The 26762-nt window shown below is 33.0% G+C and overlaps 1 protein-coding gene across 3 annotated transcripts in view; it reads left to right on the top strand.

Annotated features, from left to right (window-relative positions):
- Window positions 1-26762, top strand: part of CSMD3 (CUB and Sushi multiple domains 3) — a 1005695-nt gene that overhangs the window by 302343 nt on the left and 676590 nt on the right. For all 3 annotated transcript variants that reach the window (XM_031691263.2, XM_072949624.1, XM_072949623.1), the window contains exon 5: window positions 22631-22838. In XM_031691263.2, the coding sequence (XP_031547123.1) occupies window positions 22631-22838 (208 nt within the window). The remainder of the gene's footprint in view (window positions 1-22630; window positions 22839-26762) is intronic.

The raw sequence follows: 26762 nt of genomic DNA, 5'->3' as shown, positions 1-26762 counted from the left end.
TCTGCATTTCTTAAATGCTGCTATTGTCCACTTTGGCACTTTGGCCTCTTTGGCTTTTTTGTGTGTGTATGGCAAAACCCACATAAAATGTAATTTATTGTCTTCATCACTTCTTTTTTTTTAAACAATCAGTTCATCATGAAATCCAATCTTCACCATTTCTAAGTGATGTGAAGTTCAAAAGTGTGAAATATATTCACATTGTTGTCAAATAGACCTGTAGAACTTTTTTATATTGCAAATCTGAAAATATATCCTTTAAACAGCAACTGCTTTTTTCTTCCCCCTCCCAGCCTCTAGTAACCAACATTTTATTTTATTTCTATGAATTTGATTGCAGTTGACTCAGACAATGTGGAGGTTAGAGGCGCCTACCCTCTGAAAAGTCGAAAATCTGCATATAACTGTTATAGTCAGCTATCCGTATAGCTGGTTCTACATCCTCAGATTCAAACAAACTGCAGATCATGTAATACTGTGGTGCATATTTTGTGGAAAAAATCAATGTATAAGTGGACCTGCATAGTTCAAACTAGTTGTTGTTCAAGGGTCAACTATACTTTAGATAGTTCCTATTAGAGGAATCATATAATATTTGTCTTTTTGTGACAGGGTTATTTCACTCTGCAGCATGTGAAAGGATTTCTTTCTATTTTAAGTCTGAATAATATTCCATTGTATGTGTATATAATATTTTGATTATCCTTTCATCCATCCATAGGCATTCTACTTTGTGGCTATTGTGAAAAGTGATGCTATGAACCTGGGTGTGCAGACATCTCTCTGAGACCCTACTTTCAATTATTTTTGATTTATACTGAGTGAGATTGCTGGATTATATGGTAGTTCTATTTTTAATTTTTGATGAACCCCCATACTGATTTCTGTAGAGGCTGCACCATTCTACAATCCCACCAATAGTATATAAGGGTTTCAGTTTCTTTATATCCTTGCCAAAACTTGTTATTTTCTTGTTGTTTTTTGACAGTAGTCATCTTGATGAGTATGAAGTGACATCTGAAGTTCTGATTTTTATTTCTCTGTTAATTAATAATGTTGAACAACTTTTCATGTGTTTGTTGACTATTTGTATATCATCTTTAGAGATATGTTTATTCAAGCCCGTTTTTATTTGGGTTATTTGATTATTTGTCTTTCATTGAGTTGTAGGAGTTCTTTATATGTTCTGGATATAACCCCTTATCATATATATGAATTGCACATATTTTCTCTCATTCCATAGGATGCCTTTTCAGTCTGCTGATTGTGTCCTTTGGTGTACAAAAGTTTTTAAGTTGGATGTAGTCCCCCTTTTTGTGACTGTTTGTCTATTTTTACTTTCATTGCTTGTATCCTTGTCCTTCTTTTCATTCCAGAAACATACTGGGGGAAACTTTATCTACTATCAAGATGCTGTCCTAGGCTAGAAATCGCAGAATGATCTTTATCTTTTCCTTGTGGAATCCTGTTACTCATCAGCTTAAAACAAAACAGGACAAAACAAAACAAAACTGGAAGCTACAAAATAATCTTCACACTTCTTAGCTAAGGCATATGACTTGTTAATTTGGACTCAGCATGCTTTTTCAATCTCATTACATGTAAGCGCCCTTCCCTACTCCCAATTCACAGCCACACAAGGCTCTTCCAGTTTCTAGAATGTGTCTTGTGAATTCTCATGTGTTCTTTCTTTGGAAAACCCTCTCTCCTATTTGGCAAACTCTTTCTCATCCTGTGGAGACTTCTTTCTCCCAGCTACTTCTCTCTCAGATTGATTATTATTGTATACAGATTAATATTATTTTTGCTTCCCTTGTAGGAATACAACTATAATGCATACAAGGTACGTAGTACAGCACATGTCACAAAGTGGCGTTACTGTTATATATTTATTAACACATTAGTTTTTCAAAATGTCATAAAGTCAAAACATGTATAAACTTAAAAATTCTCTGTAAAATTACTTGTTGCATCCGTCTATCTTCCTCTCTCTGAGAGAACAAATTCATGGCCAAGATTCCAGGTTTCAATATGTTGCCAGAGACACTCCTGAGACATCTTTTCATATATGAAAAACGAGGCCAATGAGAAATTTTTATTTCTAATTATAGATTGGACTTCCCCCCTCAGATCCTTTTGTTTTCACCTCACTTTCTTTGGACCTTAAATCTTGGACTTCTAGCCTCCAAAATTGAAAGAAAATAATTTTTTTTGTTTGAGCCAGCCCCCCTCCAAAAAAAGGTCTTTAACTTTCTCAGCATGAAATGTCTTCCATTCTCCCTTCTTTTGCTTGGCAAATTTTATGGTCATAGTTTAATGACTATAAAATAGTATACAAATGTATATACTTTTGCATGAAACCTCTTTGGTTAGCTGTACTCCTCAGTATTTCCAAAATGTCCTGTGTTTTTTACATGTAGTTTATAATTTCCTACTGGAAATGAAATTTCTTGAGGCTAGGCTACTTCATTCATCTTTCCATCTTGTATGCCTCACACAGTGGTTTGTCTTAGCAGGTTGCCAATAAGTATCTGTTCAGTTATGGGAATTTCATTACAAGGCTCTGTCTGTCACCCATGTTAATAAGATGGGACAGATTTCCTTTTTCATCCTTAACTCTCATCAGTTGGGAAGGCTGAGTGGCCTGCTCTTGAACCCTCTGCTAGGTCTATTCCTTATTATTGGAACACTGAGGGAAAACAGAGACTATTTCTGTGAGGTCTGGAAAAGATTGGATGGAGCTTTCCTTTCCATACCTTCTGTCTCCTGTGTCCCACTTTGTCACCACCTAGATCTTCAAAAAGTGGGAGAACCCTAAGAAAAGACATGTCAGTGAATTGCAGTCATTGAATTTCTATTGCTCAAGTTCATACTTACAGTATGAAAAGACAAATATGAAATTGTGTACAATTTGAACTCTGTATGTGGAAGTCCAGCCTTCATTTTGCATTTTATTGTTGTTTCTGTATGCAACAGTTCATATATATGGTAACCATTGCTAAGAAAATAGAAAGTTTCTACTGATTACTTCCAAATGGAAGACAGTCTAGTAACACATTACTAACATTCTCAAATATGTTGAATGTTTCAGTAAACAGAATATTTTGAGCAGAAATGCATTGTAAAATTTGGTAAAATATTATATTAACCAATTTGATATAAAAAGTTATGTGATTAAGTTGATATTTTCACTATGGCTCAAGAACTGTTTTTCATTTAACACAGCACACTGCTTATACACATTCAGTTGGTAGCTATAGATTAATTTGAAAGTAAGAAAACATAGACAATGAGAGCAATATTTTGAAATTGTTCTTGAAATGAGAAAAAGTTATTGGAATTGGTTTGTATATTAAAATATGTTCAGAATTTTAATAAGGAAGCCTCTTTCCATGTATTACCTGTATCTTTTATAGTTTTTAAATATATTAACTTATTTTTTCTATTTGGAAATGCATTTTAATTATATTTTGATTTATTAATAATTTAAATCAGTGCAGCCAAGTCTTCTTCTTTTATATGATTTTAACACGTTTCTTTACCATGATTTACATAATAAAGTATTTTTTATAATGTTAGCTTGACATAGTAGTTGGTTAATAGAATAAATATTCTACATGCAAATTTTGTTTCCTAACTCTTTTTTTTAAATGTAAAATCTATTCTACAGTGGGCTAATCATTGAATTTTACCCATGAGTGTATAAAACTGTTTTTATGGATTTTGTTTTAATAAGTAAATAGCAAGTTATAACTCTGTGTTCCTTCTTGTCTACCTACTTTCCTTTTTACCTCATTTTTTTCTTTCTCCCTTCATTCATCATTCACTCATTCAAATTTTATTAAGCCTCTATTAAGTACCAAGCACTCTGCTAGGAGCTAAATATTCAGTAGGAAACTCAACATACTTATTACTAGTTCCTTATTGGGGCAGGACAGAAAACCAAAACATAGCAAGGTACATTATTACAGAATTGCAAATTGTAGTATAGGTTATGAAAGAAAGAAACAAGAAACCTAAATGAAGAAACTAGGGGCTGAAATGAAGAATAATGGGTAACTATCTCAGATAAAATGGTCAGAAAAGACCTCTGTCAGTGGGTGATATTTAATCTAAACTCTAAAAGCTGATAGAGACATTTCCCAGGAAGGCATTGGGTAAAGAATATTCCTGGCATAAGAAAAGTCATATGATGCCTTGAAGTTAGAACTAAGTTGGAGTGTTCAATGAAATGAAAGAAGACCTTAGTGGCTGGTGTGGAGCTGGGAACACAATAGGAAGGCAAAATTGCAGGACCAGGTCATGCAGGTCCCTGGAACTTACAGGAAAGAATTCTGGTTTGTTCTAAATATAATCAAAATCATTGAAGGAGAGTAACATATTTTGACTTATATTTTCATATCTGTTTTGCTGGAACATGGGAAATAGATTAAAGGAAATTAGAATTTAAGTGAGGAAACAGGAAGAGGATGCAGATGACAGCTTGTATCAAAGGGTTAAACCTGGAGATGTGGAGAAGTTGACATATTCAATATTTATTGAAAAATAGAATGAATAGGACTTGCTGGTGACTTAGATATAGGGGAATGGGGTGAGGGAAAGAAGGAAATACAGACGGTTCCAGTTTGAGCAACAGAGTAGGTGGTGGTGCTGGTGGTCCCAAAAGCATTAAATACAGCCTGGCACACAGTAATCTATAAATGTTGTCTCATGCTTGAATATATGAACATAAGAAAAGATGGTGAATATGATAGCAAATTATGACCTCATTTGTTTGATGTAAGTTGAGTTGCTTGTGAGATACACAAGTGGACATGACTGGTGATTGTGAGTATGTAATTTTGGAACTCCAATTTCTAATTTCTGAATCATTCTTCATTCAATAATCTCCTTGACACTAATATTAATTAACCACTTCCTGGAAGCAAGGAACTCTGCTACACAGAAGAGAATTGAGAGGTTAGGTATAGCCCTGCCCTCAGAGTCTATGGTGTCCTAATGACACAGATAGATGAATAGTGTTACAATGTAGTGCTATGGAACTAATGTAAACACTTAGGTGGAAAACTTCACCTGGCCTGAAAAAATCAGAAAAGGATTAAGGGAAATAAAAACAGATTATGCTGAAAGCAAAAGTTCGGAGTTACCTAGTTACTGCATGAGACAAGAAGGAAAGGAATTATCTAGGAGGGGAATGGAAAAAAGTGGGACTTGCTTGTGCTGATGGTGGGAGCGCTTGTTTGTTAATTGGGAGGTGTGGAAAGGACTGAGCCTGGAAAGTAAAGTCTTCTGCTGTTTCTTATGGAAGATAAAAATGCCTAAATTGGTCAGACAGTTAATAACAGAATAAAAAAGAGTTATGTATTTTCCTCTCCCTTTCTCCTCGTTTTGCTCTTCTTTCTTTTTTATTCTTCTGCCAATCTGTGTTACCATTTCCTTAACAATCTGTCTCAAATATCATTCCTAAAAATTGAGTTTATTAATCCCAACCAATTACTTATTTTTTATTATTTTGGTACCAACTTTATATAATAATTTATATTTGTTAATATATTATTTTTAAAATATAGATAACCTGATCTCCCCATCATTTCAAAGTCAGCTGATTTAGCAATCTTAATCGCATTTGCAGGTTTAATTCTTTTTTGTCATGTAAAATAACATAGTCATAGGTTACCAGGGATGATGTCTTTAGGGGGAAGTATTTTGCCTAGCACATAGTGTTTTTATATATGCTAGCACATATTTTATTTCTTTTCTTGATGTGGACCTAAGAAGGAAAAAAGATGCACTGAATATAAAAGAACTAAACTATACAATACCTCTTTTTATACTTCATTTTCTCTTCTGTTCTCTGGATTATTTCTTAATAATAACAATCAAATAATTCAGATTTTAAACATTAGTAGGTGGTATGAGAGGTATTTGAATGAATATTTATTTAAAAATCTTAGTAGTTATAAATTCTTATTTTGAGATCTTAAAATTTAGGTTATTAAGAAGACAAAGAAAAACGGTACAAATCCCCAGTTTTCCCCAAAATTGAGTTTTAAGTGTCTTCAGCTGTTTGGAAGAATGTTCTTCCTTTAATTTAATCAAAACTTTTAGATAATATTCCTTTAGGAAAAGGATTTGCTTGAATATTTGTGTGTGTTGGTTGGTTTAGAAAATTTTAGCCATTGTATAGCATTTTTGAAGGTAGAGCCATGCCTTTTCAGCTCCAGATTGAGAAAGAGACTGAGCAGTTGTATTCCTTGGCAAGGTCTCTGGGTCTTGCTAGGTCTGGGAATTAAACAGCACAGAGCTTTGAAGCTTTTACTTGCCTTCCTCATTAGTAGTATTTAAAGTAGCCATGATTGTTGTTTCTAACAAATCCATCTTTGTAGAGAACAATGGCACACTCAGAAGCACATAATTATATACGCTGGAAGCATTAACACTCCACCCTTTCCCTGAAGGACAGAAGCAGATGTTTTTTTTCCTCAGTATTTAACACAGTTGATTGTGCATGACTAATTCTTTAGCTAATCTTGTCTGGTGTCAATCTTTTGGTTTTTAGTGAAGGTTTCCTTTGGGGATTTAGCAGCACACATGGCTGACCTGCATGCTTCTTTATCTCCAGGGCTCTAATAAAATATTAGCACACAAAGTTAAATTGATTTAGAAACAGAAGGCACAAAAAAAGCTGGTTTTATGCAAATATTAACACTATGAAAAAGCACTTGGACATTTAAATTGCAGTTTCACCTCGCTAGCTGGCTCACTGACCTTTGGATGGATGCTAAAATTAAGCATTTAGAAAAATGTAAGCTTTGCTGTTCTTGGGTCCCTGTATGTAAATATGGATGTCCTGTTCCTCTGTTCACCCCTTGTATGACTGTGCAGCCAAGTTTTCATTTATCTTGCCAAGAGAGAAATTATCCAAAAGAGCAGAGTATCCAAAACTCATTTACATTTGGCTTTGGACTTACCTTCCTAGTTATAATTGGCTTTGGACTCCATAAAAATTAGTTTGTATTCTCTAACCACATGGAAACTGACATCATGGAAAGGTGACCCAGAAATAGTAGGTGGTAAGAGTTTGGATGAACAATACACATTAAAAGTTTATACTTGAGGTATGAATTGGCTATAATTTTTGATAAATGCATTTTTTGCTATAGCAACTTTCGTTATATTAGAATCTGATACATATTTCTTGTAGTAATACCTTGTACAAAATTGGTGCTCAGGGTATCTACTGAATAAATGAAAACACTTTACTTTTGCACATGGCATAAGTTAGTTACTAGAGGTATGGGAATTTTCATTTTATTTCTTCTTAACTTTGAATTTTAAAATTGATCAAGTGAAAATCAATTTTGATCAACACATATGTACATAAAACACTTTGTTTTGAACAGAAAGTTATATTACAACTAAAAACCAATCATCAGCAAAAAATATAAAATAATGATCTACATCCTTTTCCATTTGATTCCATCTTATTTCAGCAGATAGTTGTGAACTACACCATTCTATCACGCCCAAAATTAAAAAAAAGAAACAAAAAAAGAAAGAAAGAAAAGAAAATAGAGGTAACAATCATACTAAACTGGACTGAAAATACAACCTGAGCATTGTTGCTAAGAATGTACATTTGAGATAGAAAAAATACAGATACTCATTTCATTTAGAATAAATAATAAAGAAAGATAGAAAGATACAATTAAGGGATCAAATTTGTTCAATTATTTTAATTTTAGTAAGACTGAAATTTCTTGATGCACCTAGGAGGGCTGTGATTGTTAATTAAGTGAAAATATTTCAATGTATTATAAATTTTGTCAACATTGCTGTAATACACAGCTGACCCTTGAACAATGTAGGGGTTGGGGCACTGACCCCAGCACAGTTAAAATTTGCATATAACTTTGTAGTTAGCTGTTCATGGGTTAGTTGAATTCCGCATTAATCTGTGAATTCAACCAAACATAGATCATGTAGTACTATAGTACATATTTGTTGAGAAAAATCCTCATATCAGTGGACCTGTGCAGTTCAAACCTGTGTTCTTCAAAGGTCAGCTGTAATCATGAATTTGCACAAGAGCTTTATGTCATTAAAAAACACTGAAAGACCACATTATACTTGAAATAGGTTTCAGATTTATTCATAATAACCTCATTTTCTTTGACATTTTAGGGATATGTGTTTATGTATTTTTATGTGTTAGTGTATGCATGCATATTTTTACATTGTGTTGTTAAGCTAACCTTAATTGTGACTTGTAAAGCCATTAGAAAAATCTTTCTATTTATGTAATGAATATAAATATCTTATCTGAATTATTTAAATCATTTAAATAAAAGTTAAAATATTCTTAAGTCCACATTTTTGAGAAATTAATCCAGAATAATAATATAAAACACTATGGAAATATTATAATGATAGTCTTATTTTCATAAATCACTGGCACCTTGTGATTATAACTTACTAATAAACAAATCCAAAAGGTAAAGTACATTTTATATTCTAGTTGTTTACCCAATATTAAATTTTGTATTATATATTTAATTATTTTTTTCTGTTGATTTTTGTTCAAATATAGAGGATGATAAATTGAGATAGGAGTTTGCAGTAAAAAATATTTATTTTTATCATGTGTGTTTTTTGCCTAGTCAGGAGCTTTCTAGAAAAAACAAAGAAGACAATCCTTGTTTTCTGTGTCTTTGGTTTGATTTGGTTTATTTTCCTTCCTTGGGCATCTTCTTCCATTTCCCCATGTTGTCTCCGTCATTGTATATGCCAGTACTATATTCTTGAGTTTTTCCTCACTTGTTTTTTATGTCAAACTGCAGTGTGAACAGTGCTTAAAGCTATTCTCTTAGATGGTTTTATTTGGAACATGGCTCTACCACTTTTGAGCTGTATGATCTTGGGCTAGTTACTGACCTTTCTGTGCCTCAATTTCCTCCTCTGTAAGATACAAATTATTGTTGTTTTATTTTGTTATTTTCCTCATAGAGTTAGTGTTAGGATTAAATTTGATGATCTATTTTAAAAGCTTAGAATGGTGCTTTCATGTACACAATGAGTATTAGCCATTATTAACTGAAATTAACTAGTTTATGTTTCATTAAATATCTACTTTCTTCTGAGTTTCATTGGTTAGAAATAGATTTCAAGGCAGACTGATATTTGAAATACAGTAAATTCAGGAGCAATTGAGAAAGAGCCAATTTTTAAGCATTCAGGCTCTGTGGAACTCTACAAATTATACTGCAAATGCTTTAATAACGTGTCTTTTCCCAGAGCTCCTCCTTGGGAAGGATTTGCTACTTTTTTCTCACTTTCTATTCTCTTCTTAGTACTCTATTTGCAGCAGAAAATGAGAAACAAACAGCAGCACTGAACCTGTCACTTTAACTAGTAGAGATGGCAAGAGTGAAATGAAATATATGGGACTGAGAGTGCCTTCTTATCCCCCTGCTGTGACAATTTTGCTAGAGAGAGTAACAAGTCAATTGTGCCGTCACCTTGCAGACACCTCCTTACCTACAAAAGTAAAACTTCTAGGATTCTGATAAAGAAAATAGAAAATATGTAACTGAGAGAGTTGACAACATTTTAATCAATAAACATGCACTATAAAAATAATGAAAATTTTACAAGTAAGAATCCAGCTTAGAAGAAATTTAAGTAAATTGACTTAGGTCTCCCAATTTATTAGTGCTAGATATATCCCTGGGTCTCTGTGAGTCTAGAGTCCCCACTTCTAAGCTCAGTATAATACTGCCTCCCAAATAATTGCCCAAGAAATTTCATGGACATAATGGGGAGGAAAAAATATATATTTAACCAAACAGTATATTATGCAGGGTACCCACTATAAGCCAGCTCTTTTGTGAGTACTTGGGATATTGCTGTGATTGATGTACTAGTAATGTAGTCAAGATCTCTTGGCATTTATATTCTAGAGGTAAATGAGAAAACAAAAACAAAAACTACTGGATAGTGTTAAGTTGAATGAGGAGAATGTAAGAGATATTGTGACAGAGGCTGAAGGGGGGTTGTTTTAGCTAGTATAGTCGTTAGTCAAGGAAGGTCTCAGTGAGGTGAGGTGTCATTTAGCCAGCCTTGAGAAGATCTTGAGGAAGAAGCCACTAGCCTAGAGAACAGTTTAGAACAAAGGTCCTAAAGTTGGAGGGAGCACTGCTAAATTTAAGAAAATGGAAAATGAGCAGTGTGGCTTGAGTTTACTGAGAGTTCTGTGGATTACGATCATTAAAGTCATGGTAAGGACACCTTTTATTTTTTTTTTCATAAATTCAAGAAAAGGTAGCAGAATGTTACAAACAGGAAAGTGTAAGTGACACCATTTAATTTCCATTTAAAAATACTCTTTATTTCTTTGTATAGAATACATTTTAATGGGACAAGAGAGAGGAAGGAGGGATTGATTTTAATAAGGATATTGATTTGGCCCTATTGAGAAACAATAGAGCATGATAAGTAAATCAACCAAAAATGTCTAGAGAAATAAATGTTTATATGTGTTTAAAGTTGATAGCATAGTGACTGACAAAATGATTGCTCAAGTGTATAGCTACTATTAGTTGTATTAAACAGATTTCCTGTCTTCAAAGAATGCAGTTTCTATCTGGCAAGTTTTGAGAAATATACGTATTCTAAGTGTTTATTATCATTCCTAGAAGAAAAGTGTTAGACAAAGTTAAAAGTTCTTTTTCTTTCTCAGTAAAACAATTTGTACCTATATCTGGAATTCCTTATTTATGTAATTTAAAAAAATATTTGAAAAAATGGATTCTAATGGGATGGATTTTCATTGTCTGTATACTCATATATAGACATAAACTAATAGTCCATGTTGCAAAAGTAATCACATCTTGTCATCATAACTGTCTAATTCAGCAAATATGTATTTCTCACCCATACAATAGCCAGTGTAGGTTTGGTGACTCATCTTGATCTTATAGCTATTACCATCTGTGCATCTTGAGAAGTCTGTGGAATTAAGATCAATAAAGGCCAAGGTAAGGACAATGGTCTTATTCTAAATTCAAGCCATTTAAATGTTCCAAACAGAAGAGTATCTGTGACATGATCTGATTTCCACTTTTAAAAGATACTCTAGGCTTCCCTTTTGAAAGCAAATTATAAAGGGACAAAAGAAGAAAAGAAGATGAGATTGAAATCATGGTCTGTGTCATTCCTAGGCAGAGATGATGCCAAAGGATATTTTTAAGAACTAGGCTTGGATATGACTTGTCACTTTTACCCAGTTCCCATTGGGCAGGCCTTAACTTCAGGGTACCATCCTAACTTCATGGATGGTAGTGATATGCAGCCTTACTGAGGAAATACTGTTTCTGCCTCACAGTATTTGCAATCAGAATCTTGGAATCAAAGTTTCTCATATCTAAATGGTAACTATTTTTTCTGTTTTGCTTATCCTTAGCCACTGCTTCAAACTCCAACTATTTTTGAGAATTTTATCTACAGCTGAGGATTAGTAATGCCTCCTACTGAAATTTATGCAGTCTATCACTATGAAATGAAAAAAGGTTTTGGAAAGGATAATTGCAACCAAAACTAGTTAATATGTTTTATTAATATTGAAGATTCCCCTTAGGTAGTTGGATGGATGGTGAAGGTTGAGCTAAGTGACATAAATTGCAGAATCATCAGTATACCTAGAGGAGAGTTGAAATAAAGAGAGTGGATAATATCACCTTGGGAGAAAGTTCTGTATTGTTAAAATAACAGTAGAAGCTTAGAAAGCTGTGGTATTAAAGTGACTGGTAGAGAAAAAGGAGGCAATGAGGTAGATGGATAAGAAGTTTTAACTGTAAGGGTAACAAGTAAAATATTTCACATGGAAGCCAAATACAAAAGAGAGTTCTCAAAAGAAATGAGTTAATAACAATTTCAAATGTCACTGAGACACCCAATTTGAAAAAATACAGAACAAGTATGTGTCCTTTACGAAGTCAGTGTTGAACTTAGGAAAAGGGTTTCAATGGAAAGTGTGAAGTGAAACAAGGTTGCAGTCAGTTGAGGGATCACTGAGAGGTAAATAAGTAGAAACATAAAATAAAGGTAAATTTTCTGAGGAATTTAAAAAGGGAAGAGGAAAATTTTACAGTGAGAAAAGGATAGCTAATAGGCCAAGATAAATTTAGTTTGTTTTGCTATTTGGAGGTGGATGGTGCTGGCTTCAGTCATAAATGGACTTTAGGATGATATTGGAGAGATATTTATCAGCATAAGTTATCCCAGGTAGAGACCTGGAGTTAGTTGGAAGATGGGGTCAAGCACCCAAGTGAATGTATTAACCATTTTGCATGAGTTTATTACAATGATTCTTGATTCTAACTCTGCATTAAAACCACCTAAGGGAACTTTAAAAGAATTGCTCTTCTGTTGACACCACTATCAATCAAGTAAATAAGAATCTTGGGGTTGGAGCTGATTTATAGGTGTTTTAAAATGCTCTCCACATATTTCTGATGTTCAGTCTATGTTGAAATAAAGGTGATAGGACTTTGGAAATTTTGAAGGAAATCATACCCTAGATACAAAATAAAATAAGAACTTAAAATTAAGTAGCTTAACACTAAAGTTTGCCTTCTGAGAGTAAAAAGCATCACATGGACTGGGGACTCAGGGGATCAATGGAGGTTAAAAGTGAGGTGGACACAAGTACAGTGCTTTTATAAAATAGAACTGAGATAATGACTTCTATCTTTACTGAAACTGTAGTTCTCAAACTTCAAGTTTCTGGTTGGGTCTCTGGACTTATCAAATCAAAAACTCTGAGAGTGACATCCAGCAGTCAGCATGTTAACAAACCCTCCAGGTGATTTCCATTCACACTGAACTTTGAGAACTGATAACCTAGGCCAGTGCTGAAGGTCTGGATCATGCTCAGTTTCTAATCACCGTCTCAGAACATTCAGGAAGAGGTGGGGCAGATCTAACCAGTCTTCTGTAGATTCAAGGGATACCTCACAATATATTTGCTGACTTATAAGGAGAATGTGTACTTTTTTTTCTTTTTACTTCTACATGAGTTGTATTAATTACAAGTTATAAATATACAGCTTGATGAATTTTCACAAAATGAACACAGTCTTGTTACTAGGACCCAGATCAAAAATAGAATGTTATCCAAAATTTCTCAAATACTCTGTCTCAGTCACTATTTGCCCTTCCTTGAAAATACCCTTCTGAATTTCTTGCACCAGATTATTTTTACCTGCTTTCAGTTTTATGAAATGGAATATTACAGTATGTACTCTTCAGTGATATTCTTTGTGATTCATCATATTGCTGCATGTAGTAGTAGTTTCTTCATTTTCATTGATAGATGATGGTACATTATGGGACTAAACCACTATTTACTTATATTGTGAAATCTTTGATGAACATTTGGGTTCTTTCTGGATTTGATTATTATAAATAATGCACCTCTGAACATTTTTATAAATATATTCAATGTACATCAGAGAAAATGCCTAGTAGTGGAAACTTTAAGTTGTGTATATGGAGAATTTCATTAGATAGCTGCCAATAAGTTTTCCAAAGTGGCTGTATTAATTTACAGAATTATCAAGGAGTATACAGGAATTCTATTTATTTTGTATCCTTTCAAAACTCTTGTGATATTGACTTTTGTCATTTTAAATTTTCTGGTGTGTGTGTAGTAGAGAATTATTGTGATTTTAATTTGAATTTCCCTGATGACTCTTGAGTTGAGTTGAGTACCTTTCTTAGGTGTCCATTGGCAGTTGGTTCATCCTCCATTGTGAGACTCCAGTTTTAGTCTTTTGTCTTTCTATTAACTTAATTGCTTTTTCCTCAATGATTTGTAGGTGTTCTTTATATGTTTTGGATGAGCCCTCATCAGATATGTATACTGGAAATATCTTCCACTGTATGCCTGGATTCTCTTAGTGAAATCACTTAAAGAATAGAATTCCTAATTTTAAAGTATTATAATGTGCCTGTTTAAGAAAACTCTGTCAATCCTAAGGATGTGAAGATGTTTTCATTTTATATTATGTTTCAAAATCTGAATTGTTTTCATCTTTTATGTTTAAATCTATGGTTCATCTGGAATTAATTGCTGTGTATGGGTATTCAATTGACCCAGTACCATTTAATGAAAAAGGTGTTCTGTTCCCACTGCTCTGCAGTGCTGCTTCTATCATAAATCAGGTGTTTGTGTGTGTGTTTGTGTGTGTGCGTGCACTTATGTGTATCTTTCTGAAGCTTTTATTCTGTTTCGTTGGATTACTGATCTGTATTTACTTTTAGTTCCTCATTGTTTTCATTAGTGGAGCTTTATAATAGTCTTGATGCTGGTTATTTAGCTTTATTTTTATCTTCAAGATTGTCTTAGTTATGCTTAACTATTTTTTGCAGTTCTACATAAATTTAAAAAATACTCTGCCAGTTTATACACATGTATATCCACATGTACACACATGCATACCTGCCCGATTTTTGATTGGTATTATACTGAAATCATTGATTAATCTGAAAGGAATTGACATTTTTAGATTACCAATTTGAAAACATGGAATATCTACTTATTTACATAGAATTATATTTTCTCTCAAAAATATCTACGAGTAGAATTTTCTCAGGCTTTTCATACTTCACTATTTTTATTCCTAGATATTTAAAATTTTATTTTATTAGAAATATTTTTTAAAATTTCAGTTTCTAATTGTTCAGTCCTTTCCCCTCTCCCCCACAAAAGAAAAAAAAAATGTTCAGTGCTAATATATTTTTGTATATTGCCCATGTATTCAATAATTTTTCTAAATTCATACATTAAGTTGTATATTTTATCTGATGATTCTCTTGAATACTCCATGTATATAATTCTGTCATCTACAAAAAATGAAATTATACTTCACTGAAGTTAAATATGGAGGAAAGTCTAAAAATTAGCTATAACTCCCTCCTTCTGGGTACTGTATAGCAATAAGCATTTTCCGGTTATGCTCTCCTTTTTATTATAACACTTTTGACCAGCAATATACACTTTTTTCTTAAAATTTGATGATCTTTCTCATCCTTCTACTTTGTTTTGACTTTTTGTTCCAATTATCAGTTATCTTGTTTTGAGGTAATGACATGTTCCTTTTGTTTTCTTTTTATTCTACTCCATAGATGTCTCAGAGATCAGAATCTAATTTGAATATCAGTTTAAATACTTATATTCTCTCATTTATTTCATATTGAATTCAGTAAACTCATAAACTCCTACTATATGTCAGACTTTAAAAAATAATACGGATATGATATGAACAAAAATAAATACAATCCCTGCCTTTATAGAACTCACAAATAAGAGAAAGACAGAGATTTCAAATACCCACATGGGAAAAAAGAAAAAAAACATTCTTCCATCAACATGTAGCCTCTAAGGTCACCCAGGGCCACAACATCCAGGTAGCATAAGGAGAAGAAAAAACTGTGGGTGACCTCATGGGAATGTTTTATCGGCAAAGCTTGCAGTGGTAGTTCACTTCTCTGACAGTCGATTCACCAGAATTCAGTTACATAGCCTAACCTAGATGTGAGGAGCACTAGAAAATCTACTGTTGCTGAAAAGCTACCTTCCGGCAATAACTGTATATGTGGAAGTAGAACGAGAATTTTGGTGCTTAGCTAGTTGTTTCTGCCACACCAAGATACTAAGAAACTTGTGCTTCTTATATTTGTGGGTTTTTAGTTTTCATTCAGTTTGGAAATCTTTTGGCCATTTTATCTACAAATACTTTTCTATGCTTCCTCCCTGCGCCACAACCATTTTGGAATTTCAGTATCATTTATATTAAGCTGCTTCATATTTTCCTACAGGAGAAAAATCTATTAAGTTCTTCTATTCTCTGTGCTTCATTTTGAATAGTTTCTATTGCTCTGTCTTCAAGTTTACTATGTTTTATTCTGTAGTATCTAATCTGCTGTAAGTTCCTTTGAACAATTATTTTTATTTCTTATAATATATTTTTCATCTCAAAGTTTCATTTGGTTATACTTTGTATCTTCCCTTCCTTTTCTCACTCTGTTTACTGTTTACTTTTTCTATAAAAAGCTATATGGTAAAATTTTTAGACTTTGCTTGTCACATGTGGTCTCCATGATATATTAATTTTTGACTCTGATTTATTTTTCATTTGTTTTTGCAATCTCTTAAAATTATAAAAATCATTCTTAGCTCTCAGGTTATATCAAAACAGGGCAGAGGACAGATATAGTAGAATATAGTTATAGTATCTATTTTATAGTCCTCATCTGCCATTTCTATCATTTGCATCATTTTTAGTCTGTTTCTATTGACTGATATTTCTCTGAGTAATGGGTTATATTTTTTCTGCTTCTTGATGTGACTAATTGTTTTTTACTGGATGTTGAACATTTTAAGCTGTTGAATATCTAGATTTAGTTATTTTTCTTTAAAGAATCTTGGGCATTGGTCTATTTTATAGTGAAGTTAACATTTGGTTATTTATGTCTTTTGAGGTTTGTTTTTAAGTTTTGTTAGGACAATTCTAGAGTTACCTTCACTCTAGAAATGGTTTAGCTCCTCTACTGAAAGTGTATTCTAATTTTTCTACTGAATATACTGGTTATTTAAAAAGGACTCTCCACTCTACCTGGAGGAAATTGAAAATACCCAGTCATGTGTGCTCTCTTGGATCCATTCAGATCACAGATCCCTGGGCTCTCTTTGCCTGAGAATGGCACCCTTTGCATGAGTTTGTTAGTATTTAGCAAATACCTAGGGGACCACTATACAGATTTTGAACATTCTTTTTCTGCAGAGCTCCCTTTTTTCTGGAATTCTGTCTTACAACTTACAGGTATTTTATGCGCCCTGAACACTGTCTACTCATCCCAGGGAGAATACCATGTTTTGTTTAATCCCCTCCTTGGTCTATGGTCCTGAAAATACTTCTAGACAAAAAGTCAGAATCAGTTTTTAAGATTTTTTGAAGAAAAGGTTGTAAATTTGCTCCTGTTGTTCTGTCATGTCTCCTTCATTAAAGATTTTATTTTTTCTCCAAATATTTGAATACTTCAAATCATCATTGAGTGATTTATTGTTTTATTTTCTTTTTTGGAGATCCTGAGAAGTATTTTAAGCTGAATAAAAAAAGTCCACATATTTGTTACTTTCCTCAGTGCATTAACTTACCCTGTCATTTCTAAACATACTCCTAGGAAGGTAAATACAAATTAAGGTGGAATATTTGCTCAAAAGCTTATTATTTAGGAATAAACCTTCAGTGTTGAGCTGTCATTATAGTTAGCTTTCTTTTCCTTTTCATAGGGGTTCATTTGGATAAATGATGAATGTTTTTCTTCAAGTTATTATAAATCTGTTTCTCAGATAAATTTAATATCATGTTTTAGTGTGAAAGCAGCTGAAGGAGCTGGACTGAGAAATAAAAGTAATGAGAACCCTTTAATTTTTCTTCATAATCATCAGTGATTTAATTTTTTTAAAACTTGGAACATTTCCTTATTGTACCTTGATACATATTTTAACTACCCAGTTGCTCAATTTTCTTCTCTATGAGAAAAGATTTTCTCTCTACACACAAAGATACATGAAGCTTAACTCTTAAACAAAGCTAGCTATACTGCTGCTCTGTGTATATAATATAGTAGATAATTTATGAGTATAATATTAAATAATTTGTCTAATTAAGAGGTAGAAAACAGTGATGGCTATCTTGAGAAAGAAAAAAAAGCTTCACGTAGATGTCAGTTTTACTTCAGTCCTGGTGGAATGTTGAGTTTTAGCAAAGGAGATTTTCAGAAAAATTTCCCATGATAATATCTCAGATTAAATTGAATACTTAGCATCTGGAATTGACCAAGTGTATGTATCTTCCACAATTTGTAGTTGATTTCTTTTTGTGATAAATAAGCCTATTTCCTGTCACATTTCCTCCTCCTCCCTCCAACCCTAAGCTTTTTCAGAAGAAAGTAAATAGCAAGGTAGAGCATAGTATGAAATCAGTATCTGAAAAGGTGTGTTACAGAAAACTGTTTTAGGTGTTTTTTGAAGCTGTCTTTTTTTTTTTTTTTAACTGCCATATTTTGGGACAATTCCAATTCGTTTTACCTTAAATGAAATGTATGGTTTTATCCTCAAAACCAGAACAAGGTCATGTATTTCCAGTGTCTAAAAAATACATGTCACAGAAATTAAAGGTAAAGAAAATTTAATTCTATTCAAATAAATTTCTGAAAATTGTTGAAATGTTTCTCATCTTTGCATTTAAATGCAACTAATTTTGATTTTATCTTGTGACTTTTTCACCTGCTCTATAGGTAAGAGATGAAATGATATTGTTGATCAAGTTTACATAAATTCAGTTATTTTAAACTATAGAAATAGGAGTTATTTGATGATAGATTTATAATATTATAAACAATTAAAATTAAAATTAGTTTAATACATTTTAAATTTAACAGACATAGTTTTGGCAAGATAGTTTATCTTTAGCAAGCAATAAAGCATGCAAAAAATTGCCCAGACTCTTGATTCAGCCTCCTAATCTGTATTCTATGTTATAGTCTCTCTCTTTCGTCTTCACAGAGCAGCCAGAATGATGTTTTCAAAACTCAAAACCAATCATGTCATCTCTTTGCAGAAAACCCATCAGTAACTTTCCACTGTTCTGAATAAATTGCAGTCTTGTCATAAAGGTCCTGAAAGTTCTAGCCCCTAGTTGCCCTTTCACCTTGTTTGGTACCACTTGGCAGTGACACACAGATTTTCTTTCAGTTTGGAGAATGCCCATTTCCTCCAAGCAAAGCATAAGTGTAGTTACCCAGAACAGTTTTCCTTCTCTTATTACTTACTATTCACCATTTAGGTTTCTAAATCACCATTGGTTCATCAAAGAATTTTTTTTCCTGAATTCTCTAACTAGTTCAAAGCTCCAGATATACAATGTCAGTACTGTATGCTTCCTCTTCAAGGTACCCCTGACAGAAATGTAATTTTATATTTTTATTTTGTCATTTTTTAGAGCCTTACTCTCTACTAGACAGAATGTTTTAATGAGGGCAGATATAATGCAGATTTTTGATCATCACTGTAGCAGGGAAAACTAACACAGTTCCTCTTGGTACTAAGAGATCTCAACAAGTATTTTTTGAATAGATGGCCAAATGAATACACTTTAAAATTCACAGGAAGTTTGCACAAGTAACCAACATGACTTCATGTGTATATTGAGTCTTTTAAAAATTATTCTGTTGACTAACCTTTGGTGAACTCTGCCCTTTCTATGAATCTTGGGACGGAAGTTACTGCAGACAACACTAATCAAACAGACAAGCCTGACGGCCAAGACAGAGTGATGCTAAAAGAATAAAAGTTCTATCACTGACAGGATTTGTACTAGCTCAGTTTGGCCAGAGACCAATGTTACTTAGCAGAGAGAGCACAGCACTAGATTTAAGGGTTTCATGGTTTGTTCTAATTCTGCCTTTCACTTGTTCTGACTCTGCTATAAGATAAAACTTTCTGTTTAGGTAATGATTCTACTGTAAGCATCTATTATCACAGAAAGTATATTGGTTTTTGTAAATATTGTATTAAATCCAGGCCAAGTCACAATACAAAGGTTCTAGCATTCAAGTAGGGCCACCTAGCTAAAATGTTGTATATGTAATCTGTATTAGAAGCAGACTTTACTTATTTCACAATTTGGTCAGATCCTGATTTTTATAATAGTTTCTCTAACTATAAAGAGATCAAATAGGAGTGCTGAACAAAGAACATGATACAAGAATTGGCAAGACCATTGGTTTGAATGCTGGAATATCTCAATTCCCGTCCTTGTTTTCAAGTACAAGTTAGTCATACTTTTGGGCTGAAGTTATTTTGCTATAAAATTAAGAATTTCCCTGTAGTGAGCTATCCTGTGATTTGCTCTCCATTTCATGTGCCAGGAGTTTGGTATGACTTCTCTCTTATGTGAGCCTTAATTACTTTGTAAAGGACACCATGCAGAGACATTGATCTGTTTTCCCTGGAGCTTGGGGGAGACAGTGTATTAAGACCATGGCTGAAATATTTAAATGTTTGTTGCAAACCCAGAGGGTGGCATTTGGGAAGAAACTGAATTTCCACAGAGGATAAATAAATGGGGCATGTTTTCATTTGACCAAACTTAGGACTTTTGTGAGGGAGTTATGGCCTGGAATTTTCTTAGATCCTGCCCAAGAGGCCCACCCAGGAGGATAAGGAGAGATAGTAGGAAAGAGGGTGGAAGGATACCATTTTATACACACGGTATGAGGTCGAAATTAAACCGCCAGCCAGGGACACATTCATCCACAACGAGGGAACTGATCGGGATACCTCTGAGAATCCCATGAAGAGGCTCATGAGCAAAAAGAACCATGCTTCTTTAATCATTTGCCAAAACTCTTGGAAACCAGGACCAAATCAGTACCAGGCAAAGAAGATTCATGTTTCCGGATCCCTTCTACTTCTAAATCTAGGCCCAATCATAGACAACTATGTATGTAGGGGTGGATGAACATACTCAGAGGGGAACCACATGGAAGAAGAGACCACCTCACTGTCTCACCTCTGCCCCATGTGCCACAAGCCCAGCTAGGGGGAGCAAAGAACTGTAACCCAAATAAAGTCTTTTTTTCTTTTTCTTTTTTTAGTGAGTTTCTAGGACTAGACATATTAATTGATGAATTGATATTTTTGAATTAAAAACATGGAGGAATTGTTTTCCTTTAATCTGTGTATAAATTGAAATGTCATGTTTCTGTCTCAGATTTTATGTAGAGACAGGGAAATAAATAGCTCACAGAGCTGGTTTGAGTATGTTGTGTATCAGTTGCACTATATATAATAGTGTAACATTTTATTTCTGAAGCAGTATTCAACCTTGGTTTTGGTATGGAACGGACAGAGCAGAAGTAATTTGCAATTGGGGGTTGGGGGCAGCAGGACATGTTCACCAGAGGTTAAAGTTAAGTATTGAGAGAAGGCATTTGTGTTCTGGCAAGAAAATTTGTAGTAATATATCTCACAGTGTAGACTGGGCCACTAGTTCACTCTAATTACTCAATAAACTTAAAAAAAAATAGAGAGGACATTAAAAAAAAATAGAGAGGACATACAATGAAAATAAATACAATATTTACAATAATGTGTGATGAAAAGTAAGTATCTTTCAAGAGTAATATATTTATGGTTTTATTTTATGAATTATGGAGTTAAGTGAATAAAGAGTGGTGCAGGAAGAAGCTAATTTTTAAAGTTTACTTACTTATTTTTGAGGTATAATTGATTTAATAAGCTAACGTTTCTGACTCATACAATATAGTATGAAAATTATCCCTAGTACAAAAGCATGTTGCCATTCCCTGCCCATTGTGGAGTTAAACAGGGTGCTGCACATCCCTATGTATAAAGTTACAGAGTATTAGCTACTACATCAAATAGCAATTGGTCATTACAGAACCAGGTATTTCCTCAGACATTTGATTTGAATGAAAGGAATTCTCTGAGTGGCTCAAGACAACAACATAAATTTTGAGGAAATTTATTGCACAAATAAACTAGTAACTTATTGACTGGCCTAAATACTGTTATGACAAGACACATTTTATATCTTCAATTTCTTTATAAAACAAGGAGCTTTATCTTATGTTTTAACACTAAATGCAAATGGTTATGTAACCCCTCTGTTAGCATATACCATTGGACAGAAATAGACACATGAAGAATCTGTGACTCCTATTGGGAAAATGAGAACCATAGGTCCAATGTTAATAGAAACTTTCCAAATAGAAGAAAAGTAAGATTATTTAGAAAGTTCTGAGCCACCTACAGTATGGTTAGAAGATAGTTTCTATTGACCTAGCATTGATGTTATTGTACTTATAATATTTTGTATACATATATCACATGGATGCCTAGTGAAATATACTTACACTGTTCAATGGAGTCATTAGGAATATGAAACTAAAGTTATGTTGTTGAATATATTATTGAAATTACTATATTATTTCTCTCTAAAGTTTCCTAGATATGTGATGTATCTTTATTTAAATTGTATTTCCACAAATAATTTCAGTAGCTTTTTAAATATTGCAATGACAGAAACTGTATTATATTCCCTCTTGAATCATTTATTTGGTATATAGCTAAATTAAGGAAATAAAAGCAAAGTTCAACACTACTGTGAACATGAAAAAAGTAATGATTTCCCATCATAGACCTTAGGAATGATGTTTGTTTTGTTTTACTCACTTTATCACCTAGTCAATGAAAAAAAATCTTGATTTTATTATCCTGAAATCTAATTGGAGTATAGATTTTTACTTACATTCATTGCTATTTCAACCAATAGTTATAAAATTGTCAAGATAGCATTTGTATTTATACATGTGCTTAAAATTTTTTCATCGACTTCTCTTTTAATATTTATTAGTATAATTTGTATTTGGTATCACAACATTTGTACCATTATTTTTATCCACTAATGTTAACAGAGTTTCTTTAATCTCATTTCTCCTAATGACTTATATCTGAACATCTCATCTTTGTTTTCAACAGCTGAAGATGCATGTGGAGGAACAATGAGAGGATCTAGTGGCATCATATCGAGCCCTAGTTTTCCTAATGAGTACCATAATAATGCTGATTGCACTTGGACCATTGTAGCAGAGCCTGGGGACACAATTTCACTCATATTTACTGATTTTCAAATGGAAGAAAAGTATGATTACTTAGAAATAGAAGGTTCTGAGCCACCTACAATATGGTAAGTAGATAGTTACTATTAACCTAACGTTGATGTCATTGCCTGAGAAAAAACTAGGGATCAAAGAATAACATATGTGGGCTTTTAAAGGTTTACATATTTAAAGGGACTTACAGTTGCAGGAAAATTATAAGGGGCAGCTGTCAGAGCTGGAGAATATTTTTGGAGATAGGATACTGATACTATATATATATATACATATATATATATATATAAAATAGAATTTTGAAAGATGAATTTTTTCTGTTTTTTTATCAATCAATGAAAAGTAATGTGATTTTATCAAAATTTTGTGTATGGAAATAAGAGTTTTTCCTAATGGAATCTACAGTTGTGTTCTTTAGTATACCCGTTCTTACTTGGTGGTTCCTTTCAAATTAATTGAATAGTCTTGGAACTAGTTTACCTTTGTTTTGTAGATAGATCTTTTATGTGCCCTCTTATCTGAAGGCAAAAATTAAACACTGTGATCTGAGTGAGTACGATGTGTTTCTTTAGAGACTCAATACAAGGTGTAATGAAAACTGCAGAGTTTTCAAGATATAATATATTTTTAAAGAAAACATTTCTTTACGCTATTTAAAAAAATTGAATGTACCAGTAACACTGAAGTGTAAATTGGAATCCATAATTGAATGAAGATTGGTGAAGTAAGGACATAGGTAATCTCTAGACTAAAAGGGCCTTTTAAGCCATGTAAAATATTTGAAAAAAAATAGTGGGAATTTATTAAAAGGTTTTTATCAAAAACAATTACATGAAGAGGTTTGAATTTTCAAATGCTGATTCTTACTGAGGTGTAAAGATTGTTCTGAAGTGGGGCTGGATTAGCTGTAGGAGGATCTCTTAAGAGGTAATTACTGTAATCCAAGAAAAAACTCATGGTATGTTGGGTTAGGATGGTACTGATGGAGGTAAAGAAATAGAACAAATTGAGAGATATTTATGAGGTATAATGAAAAAGACCTCTGTAGTGAATTGAGGCTTGATAAAGAAGGTTGTGTTCAAATATAACATTTTCTGAGTTGTGTAAATTGATAAAGGCAGGAAAGATACTGAGTTGGAAAATGTTGAAGGAAGGTCAAGTTTGGAGTGGGAATGCTATGATTATTGAGAGTTGTTTTAGATGCATTTAGTTGGAAGTCTCATTGCGACACACTATTAAAGCCATCTAAGATAACAGTATCTATCTATCTATCTATCTATCTGTCTATCTGCCTATCTGTCTGTCTGTCTATATATATATATACACATATAGTCATATATATATGACTCAGAAGCTCTGATTAGAAGCATTATTGATATGTAGTTGATATTGATGGTAATTGAACCAAAAAATATCGATAATATTGACTAGACAGAGACAGGATGGTATGAGAAGTTAAGAGAGTACTAGGACTGAGTCTGAAGGCTCAGGTTTAGGAGGATAATCCAGCAAAGGAGACTGAGACAGAGAGAGAGGAGGAAATCTAAGGGAATAAAGTATCACAAAGAAAAGGGAAGTGTGAAGAAGAAAGAGTAAGACAACATTGCAAATTTCTGCTGAAAGGACACTAGGTAAATGTTTTTCATTTTGTTTTTGGTTTTTTTTAAAGCATTCAAATTTGGCTGGGCTTCAGAAAAAGTACCGAGCTTAATACATAACTTTTTTAGATGAGATTAAAAATAACACACTTAGCTATACCCACTTTGTGTGTCTGTGTGTGTGTGTGTGTATTTTCCTTTAAGTTTCAGGCCCTTAGTATTCAGGGTTATGTAACTTTAACTCTTTCCATGGTAATTTCATACCTAGGTGCAATGAAACTCCGCAGAATGATGGTTTAAAAAATGTTAGAGAATTCAAAAACTATTGTTTTAGAAATTGCTACTTCTACAGCGATACATATTTGAGTCATATCAAGGTGGATGATAATGTTATGAATTTTCCAGTAATTGTATCTTTTGGTGTATAGGTGATTCCATTAAAAAAATGGAAATTTTTAAACTTGCAATATATTTGACTATTAGAAGAAAATTAGAAAACAGTATTTTGTGGCACTTGTTCCTTTGTTACCACTGAACTCTAGAAAGCAAATCAAACACATTTACTCTAGGGATTATAATATAGCCATTTATGTTCATATACTTTGTTTTCAGATTAAGCTTTCTTAGTAATAATTTGTATGTTTCTCATCTATAGGAACACCTATCTGTATGTTTGTAAGTTTCTAGAACAGTGTAGCTTGTGCAGTAGTAGTATCAGATCTATAAATTGTTCTTTTCTCCATAATCTCTTTAAATGCCACTTTACTTATTTCCCTCTTCCTCAGGAAGAAGATAGCAAATAATAAAGTAATTATTTTTCTGTCCTTTTAGATTAGTGTTACAGTAAATGTTTAGGTAGACTTGTCAATATTCTGGTTATAAAACATAAACATCAGCAAGGTCATTTGGAATTTTTCAAGAGAATGATACAACTTCCCAAATTATATTATATTTTTATAAATGCAAATTTAAAGATAATAATGTCAATAAATTAATAACATTGTATGTAGTTATTTAAATATCATAAACATATACTTTTTAATTGTATGGGTTATAGAACTGATGTATAAAATGAACTGTGAATAATTAAAACTTTAAATCTAATTCTGGCCCTCTAATCCTTTTATATCTTTTATCATTCTCATATGTTTTGAAAGACATGGTCATCAAAATGATGGAGTAGGGTAAGAAAGGTCAGGAGAGCAGTAGTGGGGTGATGGGAGTGTAGATTACTTACCTGAGAAATTGAGATTGGAGCAAAATCTTGAAGGAAGTAAAGAAGTTAGCTAAACAATGAGCATTCCAGGCAGAAATGACATCTAGAGCAAAGTACATAATCTTGAGTGGTCCTCGTTGTGTCATAGGAACAGCAAGGATGTCATTGTGGCTGCAAAAGTATTGCCATCAGTAAAAATAGTAGAAGAGAAAGAATGTTAATGGGGCCCAGATAAAGATCTATATTTGGCTTTTAGGTGAAATGTGAAGTCATTAAAGGGTTGTGAGCACAGGAGTGATTGGACTTATTTTTAAAATGATAATTCTGTTGAAGAAACTAAGAAAGGAAAGGTAGAGAAACAGATACTATGTAGTAATCTAGGTGAGATACTATAATTGTCAGGATAAGAAAGTAGCAGTGGAGATGATGAGAAATTGTTACGTTTTCAAGATAAAGTTAACAGAATTTCCTAACTGATGAGATGTGAAGTTCAAGAAAAAGGAGAAGCAAGGACAGCTCTAAGACTTTCGACCTGAGGAACTGAGGGATGAAATACCCTACTAACTAATATTGAGAAGGCTGTTGATGAAACATTTTTGGAGAGATGATCTTGAGCTTAATTTTGGACGTGTTAAGTTTGAGATGGCTAGTAAACATTCAGATGAAGATTTCAAGGAGGCAGTTGGATATATATCTTCATGCAGAATTAAAGGTGTGGGATAGAGATCGAAATTTGGAAATTTAGAAGGTGAGTGATTATTAAATTTTAAAAAAGAGAGAGAAAAAGACTAAGAACTGAGTTCTGAGAAACTCCAATGCTAAAAAGTCAACAAAGCTAGGAGGAGCTGGTAAGAGTTTAAAAAAGAAGAGCTAATGAGGTAGAAGGAAAACCATGAGAGTGCTGTTCCCTGGAAGCCAAGTGAAGAAAATACATCAAAGAGAAGGAAGTCGAATTGTGTCATATGCTAATAACGAGCCAATAAGATGAACTCTGAAATAATCACTGGATTTAGTAATATGAAAGTCATTGATTAATGTGATGGAAAGAGTTTTGTGGTGACAGTCTTATTGGATAATTTTAAGAGAGAATTGGAGAAGAAAAATTATAGACAATTAATATAAATAAGACTTCCAAGGACTTTTCTTTTTTTTTTTTTTTGTAACCAAGTTGAACAAAGTAGGGC

This window comes from Vicugna pacos, chromosome 25 (assembly GCF_048564905.1).
Source record: "Vicugna pacos chromosome 25, VicPac4, whole genome shotgun sequence".
In the NCBI taxonomy this organism is placed as follows: Eukaryota; Metazoa; Chordata; class Mammalia; order Artiodactyla; family Camelidae; genus Vicugna; species Vicugna pacos.
This window is presented reverse-complemented; position numbering and strand designations above follow the sequence as displayed.